Source organism: Rhinopithecus bieti, unplaced genomic scaffold, assembly GCF_001698545.2.
Source record: "Rhinopithecus bieti isolate Rb0 unplaced genomic scaffold, ASM169854v2 scaffold_14229, whole genome shotgun sequence".
Taxonomy (NCBI): domain Eukaryota; kingdom Metazoa; phylum Chordata; class Mammalia; order Primates; family Cercopithecidae; genus Rhinopithecus; species Rhinopithecus bieti.
In genome coordinates, this window is record NW_016807978.1 from 1,552,744 (window position 1) to 1,565,567 (window position 12,824).

At 45.1% G+C, this 12,824-nt stretch overlaps 1 protein-coding gene across 1 annotated transcript; it reads right to left on the bottom strand.

Annotated features, from left to right (window-relative positions):
* Positions 1-2: 2 nt before the first annotated feature.
* LOC108537194 (protein FAM117B-like) lies at positions 3-500 on the bottom strand (the record flags this gene model as incomplete). The annotated part of the gene is made up of 1 exon (XM_017884367.1): positions 3-500. A coding segment is annotated over exon 1 (465 nt), but the record flags the coding sequence as incomplete, so codon positions are not given.
* Positions 501-12,824: the final 12,324 nt, after the last annotated feature.

A 12,824-nucleotide genomic window follows, 5' to 3' on the forward strand; every position in this document is an offset into this window, starting at 1 on the left:
CGCGTGGGGCTGGTGCTGCGCGAGGCGGTGCGCGGGCCGCCGCCGCCGCCGCCTGCGGGGCCTGAGGCGCCACCACAGCAGCCACCGTTGTTGTTGCCGCCGCCGCCGCTCCGCGTGGGGCTGCCATGTTGCTGCTGCTGCTTCAGCTGGAACGGAACCGTCGCCCTCATGGGCTGCAAGCGGCTCCCGGGTCCCCCGGCCGTGGCGACCGCACCACCCCCAAGGGAGCCGGCCGGCGTGGGGGACCCATTGCGCCTCACCCGCTGGGACATGGTCCCCCCCTCCCCGGTGACTGGGCGAGACGGGGGGGTTTTGTTGTTGTTGGGCTGCAGGGGGAGGATTCTCGAGGCCGGAGGGCAGGCCCCCGCGCGGGATGACGAAGCTGGACTCCGGGGTGCAGGGGGCGACCGGGCCGGGACCGGTAGCAAAGAGGTGGTGCAGCCGCCGCCGCCGCCGCCGCCGCTCATCAACAATAGTGTCTCCTCCGCTGCCCCCGCCCCCCACGATCGCCCATTGGTGCAGCGTCAGCCGCGCTCGAGCCGCTCTACCGCTCCCATTGGCTACGAGCAGCTCGGGTCCCGGGCCCCCGAGGCCTTGAGAGCCTGGGTGTGCGCGGAGACCGTCTGCTCTTTAAAGAGAAAGAGACCCGCCCCCCGCGGGGAGGGAGCGGAGGAAATGGGCAGTGTGTGTATGTGTAGTGTGCGCGCGTGTGTGTGTACACGTGAGTGGCCGTGTACGCGCGCGCCTAGCCACGCGCGCCTTTCCCTTCCCGCCGGGGGGAGCCCTGGGGACTCAGACTCTGGAAGGTTGCCAAAGGAAATGTCCAGACCCGGAACAGTTCCCAAGGATGGTCTGAAGCCTTTTCCGCATAACTCATTTCCTTACCCCAGTATTCACTTGTATTCACATGTACGCGCCTCTCCTTCGGGCTTTTATTCTTAATGTTTTTGTTCTGCCCTAATTCCATCTACCTATGGACAGGGCTCAAAAGGAGAAGAAATTTAACTAATCTTAAGTGGCATTTTACACCCCTCTCCTTTACTTATTTTTTAGAGCTCTACAAAGAGGCAAATCTCAGAAAGATTAAATTTGCCTGTTAGAATTTGGTTTTAGATAGTATCTATGGAATTCAGTTACCATATGTTATTCCTACCCTCCTGTATCTCAAGTAATCAAGACTATTTTAATCAGCTGCTTCGCTGTTCCCTGATACCTTGGAAATATGGCTGCTACCTTACCAGTCTGTAAAATGCTATGGTTTACAGAGGGCTTTATTTGATTCTACACGATCATTGTTTGAGACTGGGCCAGCCATCCATATTTTTGTCTAGTGGAGGAAACAAGTCTTTGGTGTGGCAAAGACCCAGGAAGGCAGGCAGTGACACTAGTTCTAAAATGACCTAAAGGGCTCCTCATCAAGAAAATAAAAAATGGTGGACCCAAAACCTACAATCCCACCTCTCTGGCTATAAATTGCCTATCCATGACCTCTTTTCCCTGTACTATTTTTATTAGTTGTACATGCTAGACAGATTTCGTCGTGTAAAAATGTGGGAGTGGAGAGCATAGTATGATTCACTCTGGACCTGAAATCCTACTCTGGACTGGGTCCCTGTGCGCGGTGGTGGAAGACTTTTGTTTTGTTTTGTTTTTTTGAGATGAAGTCTCGCTCTGTCCCCCAGGCTGGAGTGCAGTGGCTCGATCTCGGCTCGCTGCAACCTCCGCCTCCCGCGTTCAAGCAATTCTCCTGCCTCAGCTTCCCAAGTAGCTGGGATTACAGGTGCGTGCCGCCACGCCCGGCTAATTTTTGTATTTTTAGTAGAGACTGGGGTTTCACCATGTTGGCCAGGGTGGTCTTGATCTCTTGACCTCATGATCCGCCCACCTCGGCCTCCCAAAGTGCTGGAATTACAGGCGTGAGGTGGAAGGCTTTTAAAGACCCAGAGAGGAGACCGGGTGCTGTGGCTCATGCCTGTAATCTCAGCACTTTGAGAGGCCGAGGCGGGCGGATCACCTGAGGTCGAGAGTTGGAGACCAGCTTGACCAACATGGAGGAAACCCCATCTCTACTAAAAATACAAAATTAGCTGGGCATGATGGCACATACCTGTAATCTCAGCTACTCGGGAGACTGAGGCAGGAGAATCGCTTGAACCTGGGAGGTTGGAGGTTGGAGGGAGCCAAGATCGGGCCATTGCACTCCAGCCTGGGCAACAAGAGCGAAACTCTGTTTTAAAAAAATTAATTAAAAAAAAAGACCTAGAGAGGAAATTCAAATCCCATGGCCACCACTTACTCTGTGACCTTGGGTAGGTAACTATCCAGTCTCCTTATCTGTAAAATGCAGTTAAACAATACCATGTGCTTCATACAGTTGTTATGATTATTAATGAAGGATCATATGAAAATGTGGTGTGTAGAAGGTGGTCAGCACTTCCAGAGTCTCCACGTGATTCAGAGACACACATCTCTCCTTATCATCCATTCCCTTTTCTCCTCCTATCTCCCCCTCCACAGAGAAAGCCCCAGCCCCTTAGCCTAGGAACCTGCCTTAGGTTGACTGGTGCTCTGGATAGATCTGACATCACTATCTGGCCCCTACAGCCTGGTGTGAAGCCAAAAATAGCTTCTCACTGGATAGGAACATACAGGAAACTGCCAGCAGGATCCATGCAAAGAGCCAAGTCTGGTCTGAAAACAATGGATAGACAAGATATGCCTTTAAATAAGGATGTAATCCCAGCACTTTGGGAGGCCAAGGCAGATCACTTGAGGTCAGGTGTTCAAGATCAACCTGGCCAACATGGTGAAACCCTGTCTCTACTAAAAATACAAAATTAACCAGGCATGGTGGTGCATGCCTATAATCTCAGCTACTCAGGAGGCTGAAGCAAGAGAATAGCTTGAAACCCGGAAGTCGGAGGCTGCAGTGAACAGAGATCTCACCCACTGCACTGCAGCCTGGACGACACAGCGAGACTCTGTCTCCAATCAATCAATCAATCAATCATGGAAGCCATATGTGGTATTTTGTCTTGCACAAAGTAGGATCTCAATACATGTTTACTAAATTAATCCAAAGTAGTCTTGCAGCCCTAGTGTCCTTAGCTTCCTGATCAATTGATTTGGGTATCACCAAACTGGAGACATCTTTGTTGGTGGCAAGAGGCTTTTAGCTTGCCTTAGCTGAAGAATTGATTTCAGCAGATCTTATTAGATTTCATTAAATCAACTGATTTCACTAGATCAAAGAGCTTAAAAAAAATGTCCTTGGCTCAGTCATGAGCTCTGATGGAGCCATTTCACCTTTTGCTTCTAGTTGTTTCCTACAGAAACTCAAACCTACAGTTCCAGAAAATTCATTTTCATCTTATTTGACAGTTCACCTCACTCGTCAGTTCAGGGCTTAACTTTAAACAAATGAGAGCACTTCAATTAAAGCAGGTAATTAACCACTTCAGCCCTCTTTGTACTAAAGGATATTTGTGATGACTTGTAAATCAAAGCTTTGAAACCATGAAATTCAGCAGGGTGCTGTGGCTCATGCCTGTGATCCCGGCACCTTGGAAGGCCAAGGCGGAGGGATCACTTGAGCCCAGGAGTTCAAGACCAGCCTGGCCAACAAGGTGAAACCCTGTATCTACGAAAATCAGCTGGTGCATGCCTGTAGTCCCAGCTATTTGGGAGGCTGAGGTAGGAGGATCGCTTGAGCCCAGGAGGCAGAGGTTGCAGTGAGTCAAGATCATGCCACTGTACTCCAGCCTGGGAGACAGAGTGAGATACTGTTTCAAAAAATAATAATTTTTAAAAAGTATTAAATTATTAAAGAATGCTAAAAGAAAAGAAAACTTGCTTCAATACCTTAGAGCTCTTCAGTCTGTTTTTAAGATTTAATGGCAATGAATAAAAGCATCGTTTCCTCTTGCCCTTGACTTCATTATCTATTGTTGAAGATTCAAAGAAAACAATGTGCATCAAGGTGATGTATTGGTTTTTAGTTTGCTTGTTTATCTACAAAGAGAGTCCTTGTATTTCAAGGATCAACAAAATAAACATATCTTCCTCTAGTTTAACCCTGCTCTTCTTAGGATATAATTCAAATTTTCCCACTTTCTCTCCGAGATTGAAACATAACTGTATATAATTGTAGACAGAAAGCAACATGTTAGAATTAGTTTGTCTATATTTAAATTTCAAAAGACAAAATTATTGATAGGCTCATTTGCTCCTGTGCTTGCTTAACTCTACAATGATCCTGCCGTGGTAAAGGAAGATGGGTTTTATGAAAATGTTTATTGTCCTGTAGTGGTTTCTTTTCCTCCTTTAGTTATTCTAGAATCAGCTGTATCCACTTACAAACCTCTAAAATGTTATTGAATGGAACATTATACAGCCATCAAAATGGTAATTATGAAATCACAAATTCTTTTCACTTTAAAATGAAAAAAATCAAAAGTATGCATCCATTGTAATTATAATAATTGTATAAAAGTCATAAGCCTTTTATAAAATACTGTAGGGTAAAATACTGACATGAAAATAGAGACCTGAGAGGCCAGGCACAGTGCCTGTAGTCCCAGCACTTTGGAAGGCTGAGGTGGGCAGATGCCTTGAGCCCAGGAGTTCAAGACCAGCCTGGACAACATGAAAAACCCTATCTCTACAAAAAATTTTAAAATTAGCTGCACATGGTGGTGCACACCTGTAGTATGAGCTACTTGGGAGGCTAAGATGGGAGCATCACCTGAACCTGGGAGGTCAAGGCTGCAGTGAGCCATGAACACACCACTGCATTCCAGCCTGGCAACAGAGTGAGACCCTATCTCAAAAAAGAAAGAAAAGAAAGCCAAGCACAGTGGTTCACACTTGTAATCCCAACACTTTGGGAGGCTGAGGCGGGAGGATTGCTTGAGCCCAAGAGTTTAAGATCAGCCTGAGTAACATAACAAGACTCCATCTCTACAAAAACTTCTAGAATTAGGGCCCCGGTGCAATGGCTCACACCTGTAATCTCAGCACTTTGAGAGACCGAGGCGAATGGATCACTTGAGGCCAGGAGTTTGAGACCAGCCTGGCCAACATGGCAAAACTCCATCTCTACTAAAAATACAACAATTAGCCAAGCATGGTGGCGCACACCTGTAATCCCAGCTACTCAGAAGGCTGAGGCAGGAGAATCACTTGAACTCAGGAGGTGGAGGTTGCAGTGAGCTGAGATCATACCACTGCATTCCAGTGGTATTATTATTATTTTTTTTTAATTAGCCAGGTGTGGTGACACACACCTGTAGTCCTAGCTACTCAGGAGGCTGAGGTGGGAGGATCCTCTGAGCCCAGGAGTTTGAGGCTGTAGTGAGCCATGATGGCACTACTGCACTCCACCCTGGGTGACAGAGTGAGACCTTGTGTCTAAAAACAAAAAAAGAGGTTTTTTCCTCAAGAAATGTTGATGCATGATTTCTTAATAAAAAGGAGAATTATAAGAACTTGAAGTCTTTAGTGATATTCTGTACTTAAAATCTGACTGGTACTTCACTGAAATTTGTCTTAGGCCAAATGTGTGTCCATAGCACTACATATTTCCAGGTGTCCTTCTTACCTCTCTGACTGTGCCTTGGTCACTTTTGCTGGCTCCTTCTCAATCCGACCCTTAAAAAGTAAGAGTGCCTGAGAAACTCATCTAGGCCTCTCACTTCCTAGACTGGCAGCTGCATTTGTGCCCAGGATTCCACTGACCATCACACTGCCATCTCTTCAACTGCCTGCTTGGCATCTCTTCTCCTATATCTCACAGGTACCACAAACCTTACCCACAAGTAAATCCATCATCTCTTCACCACCACTCCCTTGCAGTCTTCCCTACCTCAGTCAGTGGTACCACCATCTGCTAAGTAGTCTAAATCAAAACCCTGGAAGTCATCTTGGCTCTCCCCTTTCCTTGGGATAAGGCCAGCGAATCACTGTATCTTAACTACTCTTGTTCTTAAATCTCTCATGAATCTACTACTATTCTCCAGACCTGCCATCCCTTCTAGCCAACCTGTATCTTCTCTGGCCTGCACTCTTACTCTTGCTTAGCCAATCTCCCTAGATCATCTCTGCCCCACCCTACTTCTCCAAGCTCCCAATTCCCCACACATCTATAGTGCTATCTTAAAACCACAAACATAATCACCTTACTACACAGCCTAAAGCTTACCATCCCTTCTTAGGACCAGTCCCCCAGTCCTGAGGTTTACCATAAGTTCCATGGGCCCACCTCTGACCTGTCCTCCTCTCTAGGCTCCCGCCATACTGCTCTTCTTTCATTTCCCCCCAAAACAATAGTCTTATCCTAATTCCTTCACACATGCTAGTTCTTCTCCTTGGAACACGTCTCACTCTTGTCAAGTGGCCAACTTCTCAGTTTTTAGATGGAAGAGGCCTGGGTTGTCATACCCACCCAACCCACTTAAGTTAGTTTCCCTGGGTTATTTGTTCAATATCTGTATTTCCTTCTCAGTGTTAACCTCCATAAGAGCTTATTTGTTCACTCAACAAATATTCATTGACTGCCTTCTATGTGCAGAACACTGTGATGGCTTTACAGTGATGAGCAAACCCACAAGCTCCTTATCCTCATGGACTTAACATCTGCTGGAGACAGTGAGCAAGTAAATGAAACATGCATAGGTGCACACACATATAACTACACATGTAAATAAATTACCACTTGCAAAATTCTGTAGAAAAAAAAAAGCAGAGTGCCATCGAAGAGGGCAATAGTAGAGATCTAGCTAAGCTAGGTGAGAAGTCCTTTCTGAAGTTAAGATAAGACCTAAAAGATAAGAATGAGCCAGCCGGGTGCAGTGGCTCACCCCTGTAATCCCAGCACTTTAGAAGGCTGAGGCGGGCAGATCACCTGAGGTCAGGAATTCGAGCCCAGCCTGACCAACATGGTGAAACCCCGTCTCTACTAAAAATACAAAAATTAGCCAGGCGTGGTGGCGGGCGCCTGTAGTCCCAGCTACTCAGGAGGCTGAGACAGGAGAATTGCTTGAACCAGGGAGGCGGAGGTTGCAGTGAGCCAAGATTGTGCCACTGCACTCCAGCCTGGGCAACAGAGCAAGACCTCCATCTCAAAAACAAAACAAAACAAACAACAACAACAACAAAAAAAAAAAAAAAAAAAAAAACACACAATGAACCATCATGGAAAGAACATTTTAAACAGGAAATAGCTGCGCAGAGCCTGAGAAAGGAAACAGCTGTCTGTTGAAGGAACCAGAGGAAGGGCAGCATCAGCAAAGGTGAGTAGTTCAGAGATAAGATGGGACAGGTAAAGGCTAGATAATGCAGAGCTTTTTAGACCCTGGTAAGGGATTCAGATTTTATTCTAAGTACAATAATGTATTTTGAATAGAGCTGAGCCCACTCATTGCCTCCATCAGCACAATGTCTCACTGAAAAGAAACAATAGACACCTGTTAAAGTAGAAATGAAAGGCTATCTAATATTTACTGAAATCTATGAAATAAGCATGGTATTTGACATATAACAAAAGGTTATGAAAAGCGAATTTATTTGCATGCATCTCAATAGACATGATAAAAAACTTTGATCTTTTTCTCCAAGTTCTACTCATCACAACACAGCAACAGTCTCCAATCTCTCATCTCTCTAAAAATAGGCCAGACCTGGACCTGGCTTTTCTTCTTTGACCTCATTCTCTCACCTCCTAGGCTCCATTCTTGTTTCTTGAATAACTCCCTGCCTTTGCTAAACTAAAGTATATCAGTCTGTTCTTTCTGACGTCACTATTTCTGCATCTGTAATTAATTTATCCTGAGTAGCACAACAGAAGCTCCAGAACCCAGAGGAAGAATCTTCTCAGGAAGGTTTGGGAATTAAAGAATACTTGTATTTTCAGTTTTGTTTATTTGTTTTGTCTGTGTTTGTTATTGCTGCTGTTGCTGTTGTTTTCACGCTGGGAATCCACTCTGGCTACTGTATGGAGAATGGCTTGTAGGAGATCAGGAAGTGAGGAAAATCATAAGGAGCCTATTGCAAAGAAGTCTGAGCAAGGGGGATTTCAGAGACAGAAAAAGTGGATGGATTCAAGACCTACCTTCTAGGTAGAGTTAATTTGTCTTGCAGGTGATCGGAGGTATGGGAGGTTTCTAGGGGAAGTCCCCTAGATTTCTGGCTTGAAAATTGTGGTAGATGGTGTTGTGTTTATAGAGAAGGGGAAGAGTGGGGAGGAAAAGCCGTGGTATTGAAATCAGTTTAGGTTTGTACATACTAGGTTTGAGTTTCTAATGAATTATTTAAAATATGTGTTGAGGCCAGGCGCTGTAATCTCAGCACTTTGGGAGGCTGAGACAGGCAGATCACTTGAGGTTAGGCATCTGAGACCAGCCTGGCCAACATGGCAAAACCCCCGTCTCTACTAAAAACACAAAAATTAGCCAGGCACTGTGGCAGGTGCCTGTAATCCCAGCTACTCAAGAGGCTGAGGCAGGAGAATCACTTGAACCGGGGAGAGGGAGGTTGCCGTGAGCCAAGACTGCGCCATTGCACTCCAGCCTGGGTAAGAGAACAAGACTGTCTCAAAAAATAACTAAATAGGCTGGACACAGTGGCTCACACCTGTAATTCCAGCAGTTTGGGAGGCCGAGGCAGGTGGGTTGCCTGAGGTCAGGAGTTCAAGACCAGCCTGGCTAACATGGTGAAACCCCATTTCTGCGAAAAATACAAAAATTAGCCAAGTGTGGTGGTGTGCATCTGTAGTCCCAGCTACTCGGGAGGCTGAGGTAAGAGAATCGCTTTAATCCGGGAGGTGGAAGTTGCAGTGAGCCAAGATCACGCCACTGCACTCCAGCCTGGACAACAGAGCAAGACTCCATCTCCGAACAAAACCATAAATAAATAAAACATACGTTGGATATATATAGAAGACTCACTTTCAGAGAAGTCAGACTGTGAGGTTTCAGCACATAGACATTATTTGCACCTGTGCGACACATGAGGTTACCTAGGGATTTCCCATTACTTCTCTGCCTTACCACAGTGCCTGGTACACACTGTCCTCAAAAAAATTACAATTTAAGATCCTGTCTGTCTTGTCCACCCTTGTATCTTTATGCCTCGCAGAAGCTGGCATATGGCAGATACGCAATAATCTCCTGCTAAAGAAATGAATGATTTAGCAACTATACCATTCACAGCAACAAACAAAACAAAACCAAAAACCAACTGATTTCAAACCCATGATTTTAGACTCCAAAGCCAATTTGGTTTCACCACAGGATGGTACTCTAGTCCAGCAGATTGTCTCAAAAATCTAATAAAAAAGACAAACATATGGTATATTCATGATATAAATGAGGAAACTAAAGAGGTTAAATGGCTTCCTAAAATTAGAACTGGGGTCTTTCAATTCTTATTCCAGCATCCTTTCACTACAGTAGGTTAGTGGCTTTCTTTTTTTTTTTTTTTCCCAAAAGACTCTCGAGACAGGATCTTGCCCTGTCACCCAGGCTGGAGTACAGTGGCGTGATCACAGCTCACTGCAGCCTTGAACTTCCAGGCTCAGGTGATTCTCCCACCTCAGCCTCCCAAGTAGCTGGGACTACAGATGCATCCCACCACGCGTGGCTAGTTTTGTATTTTTAGTAGAGATTGGGTTTCTCCATGTTGCCAAGGCTGGTCTTGAACTCCTGGGCTCAAGCGATCCACCCGCCTTGGCTTCCCAAAGTGCTGGGATTACAGGCGTGAGCCACCGTGCCCAGTCAGGATGACTTTCAACAGACCCGCAGCTGCTCAAGATATTTTGTACCTACCAACTAACATGCTGGGAAGAAAAGAAAAGGGAAGAAGAAGGAGAACCAAAGAAATTATGTTTGGAATTGGTGAATATTACCACTTAAAACAATCTACTTTTCTGCCATGCTTCAATATTCTGTCAAGATTTGACTTAAGACCAGGCTCAGTGGTGCATGCCTATAATCCTGGCTAATTGTGAGGCTGAGGTAGAAGGATCGCTTGAGCCCAGGAGGTGGAGACCACACTGGGCAACATAATGAGACCCTGTCTCAAAAAGGAAAAAAAAAGGTTCAACTCAAATATCAACTGTCATTGATATGACAGTTCTGAACCAGAACTTTTCTGGTTCTTAAAAGGACAGTATTGCTCCTCCTCTTTTGGTTCATTGACATTGTACTTTCAGAGATATGGTTTCTGCTATACCAGCAGTTCTTGTATCTTTTCAGAAACTCTTCAATCTATGTATTAGAATGTATGTTAATTGAGGCTGGGTGCAGTGGCTCACACCTGTAATCCCAGAACTTTGGGAGGCTGAGGTGGGCAGAAGTTCGAGACCAGCCTAGCCAATGTGGCGAAACCTTGTCTCGCCAGTAAAAATACAATAATTAGCTGGGCGTGGTGGCACGTGCCTGTAATCCCAGCTACTCAGGAGGCTGAGGCACAAGAATCACTTGAATCCAGGATGGGGGAGTTGCAGTTAGCCAAGATCACACCACTGCACTCCTGGTAATAGAGTGAGATTCTGTCTCAGAAAAAAGGATGGTAATTAAACAAAAACACGATATAGAACAGTGTATACTACCAATAGCCTTTGCTTTTTTTTTTTTTTTTTTTTTAGACAGAGTTTTTTTTTTGTTGCCCAGGCTGGAGTGCAATGGTGCGATCTTGGCTCACCGCGACCTCCACCTCCTGGGTTCAAGCGATTCTCCTGCCTCAGCCTCCTGAGAAGCTGGAATTACAGGCATACACCACCATGCCTGGCTAATTTTGTATTTTTAGTAGAGACAGGGTTTCTCCATGTCGGTCAGGCTGGCCTCGAACTCCCGATCTCAGGTGATCCGCCTGCCTCGGCCTCCCAGAGTGCTGGGGTTACAGGCGTGAGCCACTGCACCCGGCTGGCCTTTGCTTTTTAAAGACTTTAGTTATATGCATAGTTATATGCACATGTATAGAATATCTGGAGGTTCTCCCAAGAAACTGGACTCTGAAAAGGGGAACTGGGAGGGGTGGAGAAAGGAAGAACATGTCCTTTTGTATACATCCTCTTTGTACTATTTGAAGTTTTGAAAGCAATGTTTATGTATTCATTTTAGCCCCGAAGAAAGATCTAATGTAAAAAAAAAAAAAAAAAAAAAGGAATCTCAGAAAACAAGGTTATTTTGGTGAGCATTACAATTTGAAATTAGGGTTTATAAATGATAGTTTCAGTATCCAAAATATTTCTGTATTTTTTTGGGGGTTGAGCAATATTGAGAAAATCCTGATTAATACAGAGAAGTAATTGCAAATGGCAACAGTGTTTTTGTTTTGTTTTGTTTTGTTCTTGTTTTTGTTTTTTGAAACGGAGTTTCGCTCTTGTTGCCCAGGCTGGAGTGCAATGGCGTGATCTCGGCGCCCTCACAACCTCTGCCTCCTGGGTTTAAGCGAGTCTCCTGCCTCAGCCTCCCAAGTAGCTGGGATTACAGGCATGCGCCACCATGCCCGGCTAATTTTAGTGGAAACAGGGTTTCTCCATGTTGGTCAGGCTAGTTTCAAATTCCTGACCTCAGGTGATCCGCTGGTCTCGGCCTCCCAGTGTTGGGATTACAGGTGTGAGCCACACACCTGGCCAACAGTGTGCTTTTAATTATTCTGCAACTAGGCAGACTCAGACTTGAAATAGGAGCAATGGAAAATACTGGAAAAAATAATAATAAAGAGGAGATCAAATGGAGATATAGATGCCACGAGAATGGAAGAATATCGATAATTGTTGAAGCAGGGTGACAAGTATAGGGTGATTCCTTATTCTATTGTTACTTTGTCTCTGTTTCAGTGGCCATGATAAACATTTTAAAAATTGGTTCACAAAAACATACAACTACTCACATGCTTTCTTACAAAATTCAGGCAAACACTGAAAATGTATAAAGCTCTAAATTTAAGAATCTGCAAAACCCTATCTACCTTACCTGACATGTTGTCCATGTATTTGTTATTGTACATAAGAATGTACATCAAACAGATGAACTTTGCTAGATGTTTAATTGTGCTCAGCGCACATAAGCTGTGGTTGCGTAGTTACCTGGAGATTTTTCTCTAAGGAGACATATGCAGACCTGGATTTTAAAAAGAACAGTGTAGCTGGCCGGTTGGCTCAGTTGGTTAGAATGTAGTGCTAGTGAAATAGACCAATGTAAAGCTACAATCTTTTTAAGTAATGACATGTTTACAATAAATTCAAATATATGCTCTAAAATGACAGGAAAAATTTAACACTGAAGTCTACATAAAGAAAATACTGGCCAGGCACAGTGGCTCACACTTGTAATCCCAGCACTTTGGGAGGCCGAGGCAGGCAGATCACAAGGTCGAGAGATTGAGACCATCCTGGCCAACATGGTGAAACCCTGTCTCTACTAAAAATACAAAAATTAGCTGGGCATGGTGGTGCGCACCTGTAGCCCCAGCCACTCTGGAGGCTGAGGCAATAGAATTGCTTGAACCAGGGAGGCAGAGGTTGCAGTAAGCTGAGATCACGCTACTGCGCTCCAGCCTAGCGACAGAGTGAGAATCTGTTTAAAAAAAAAAAAAAAAAAAAAAACCGTGACAGCAGATATTAACTAGTAGTGGCCCCAATACATTAAAATTTATTAGATTGGCCAGGCGTGGTGGCTCACACCTATAATCCCAGCACTTTGAGAGGCCAAGAGGCAGGTGGATCACTTGAGGCCAGGAGTTTGAGACCAGCCTGGCCAACATGGTGAAACCCAGTCTCTACTAAAAATACAAAAATTAGCCAAGTGTGGTGGCGTGCGCCT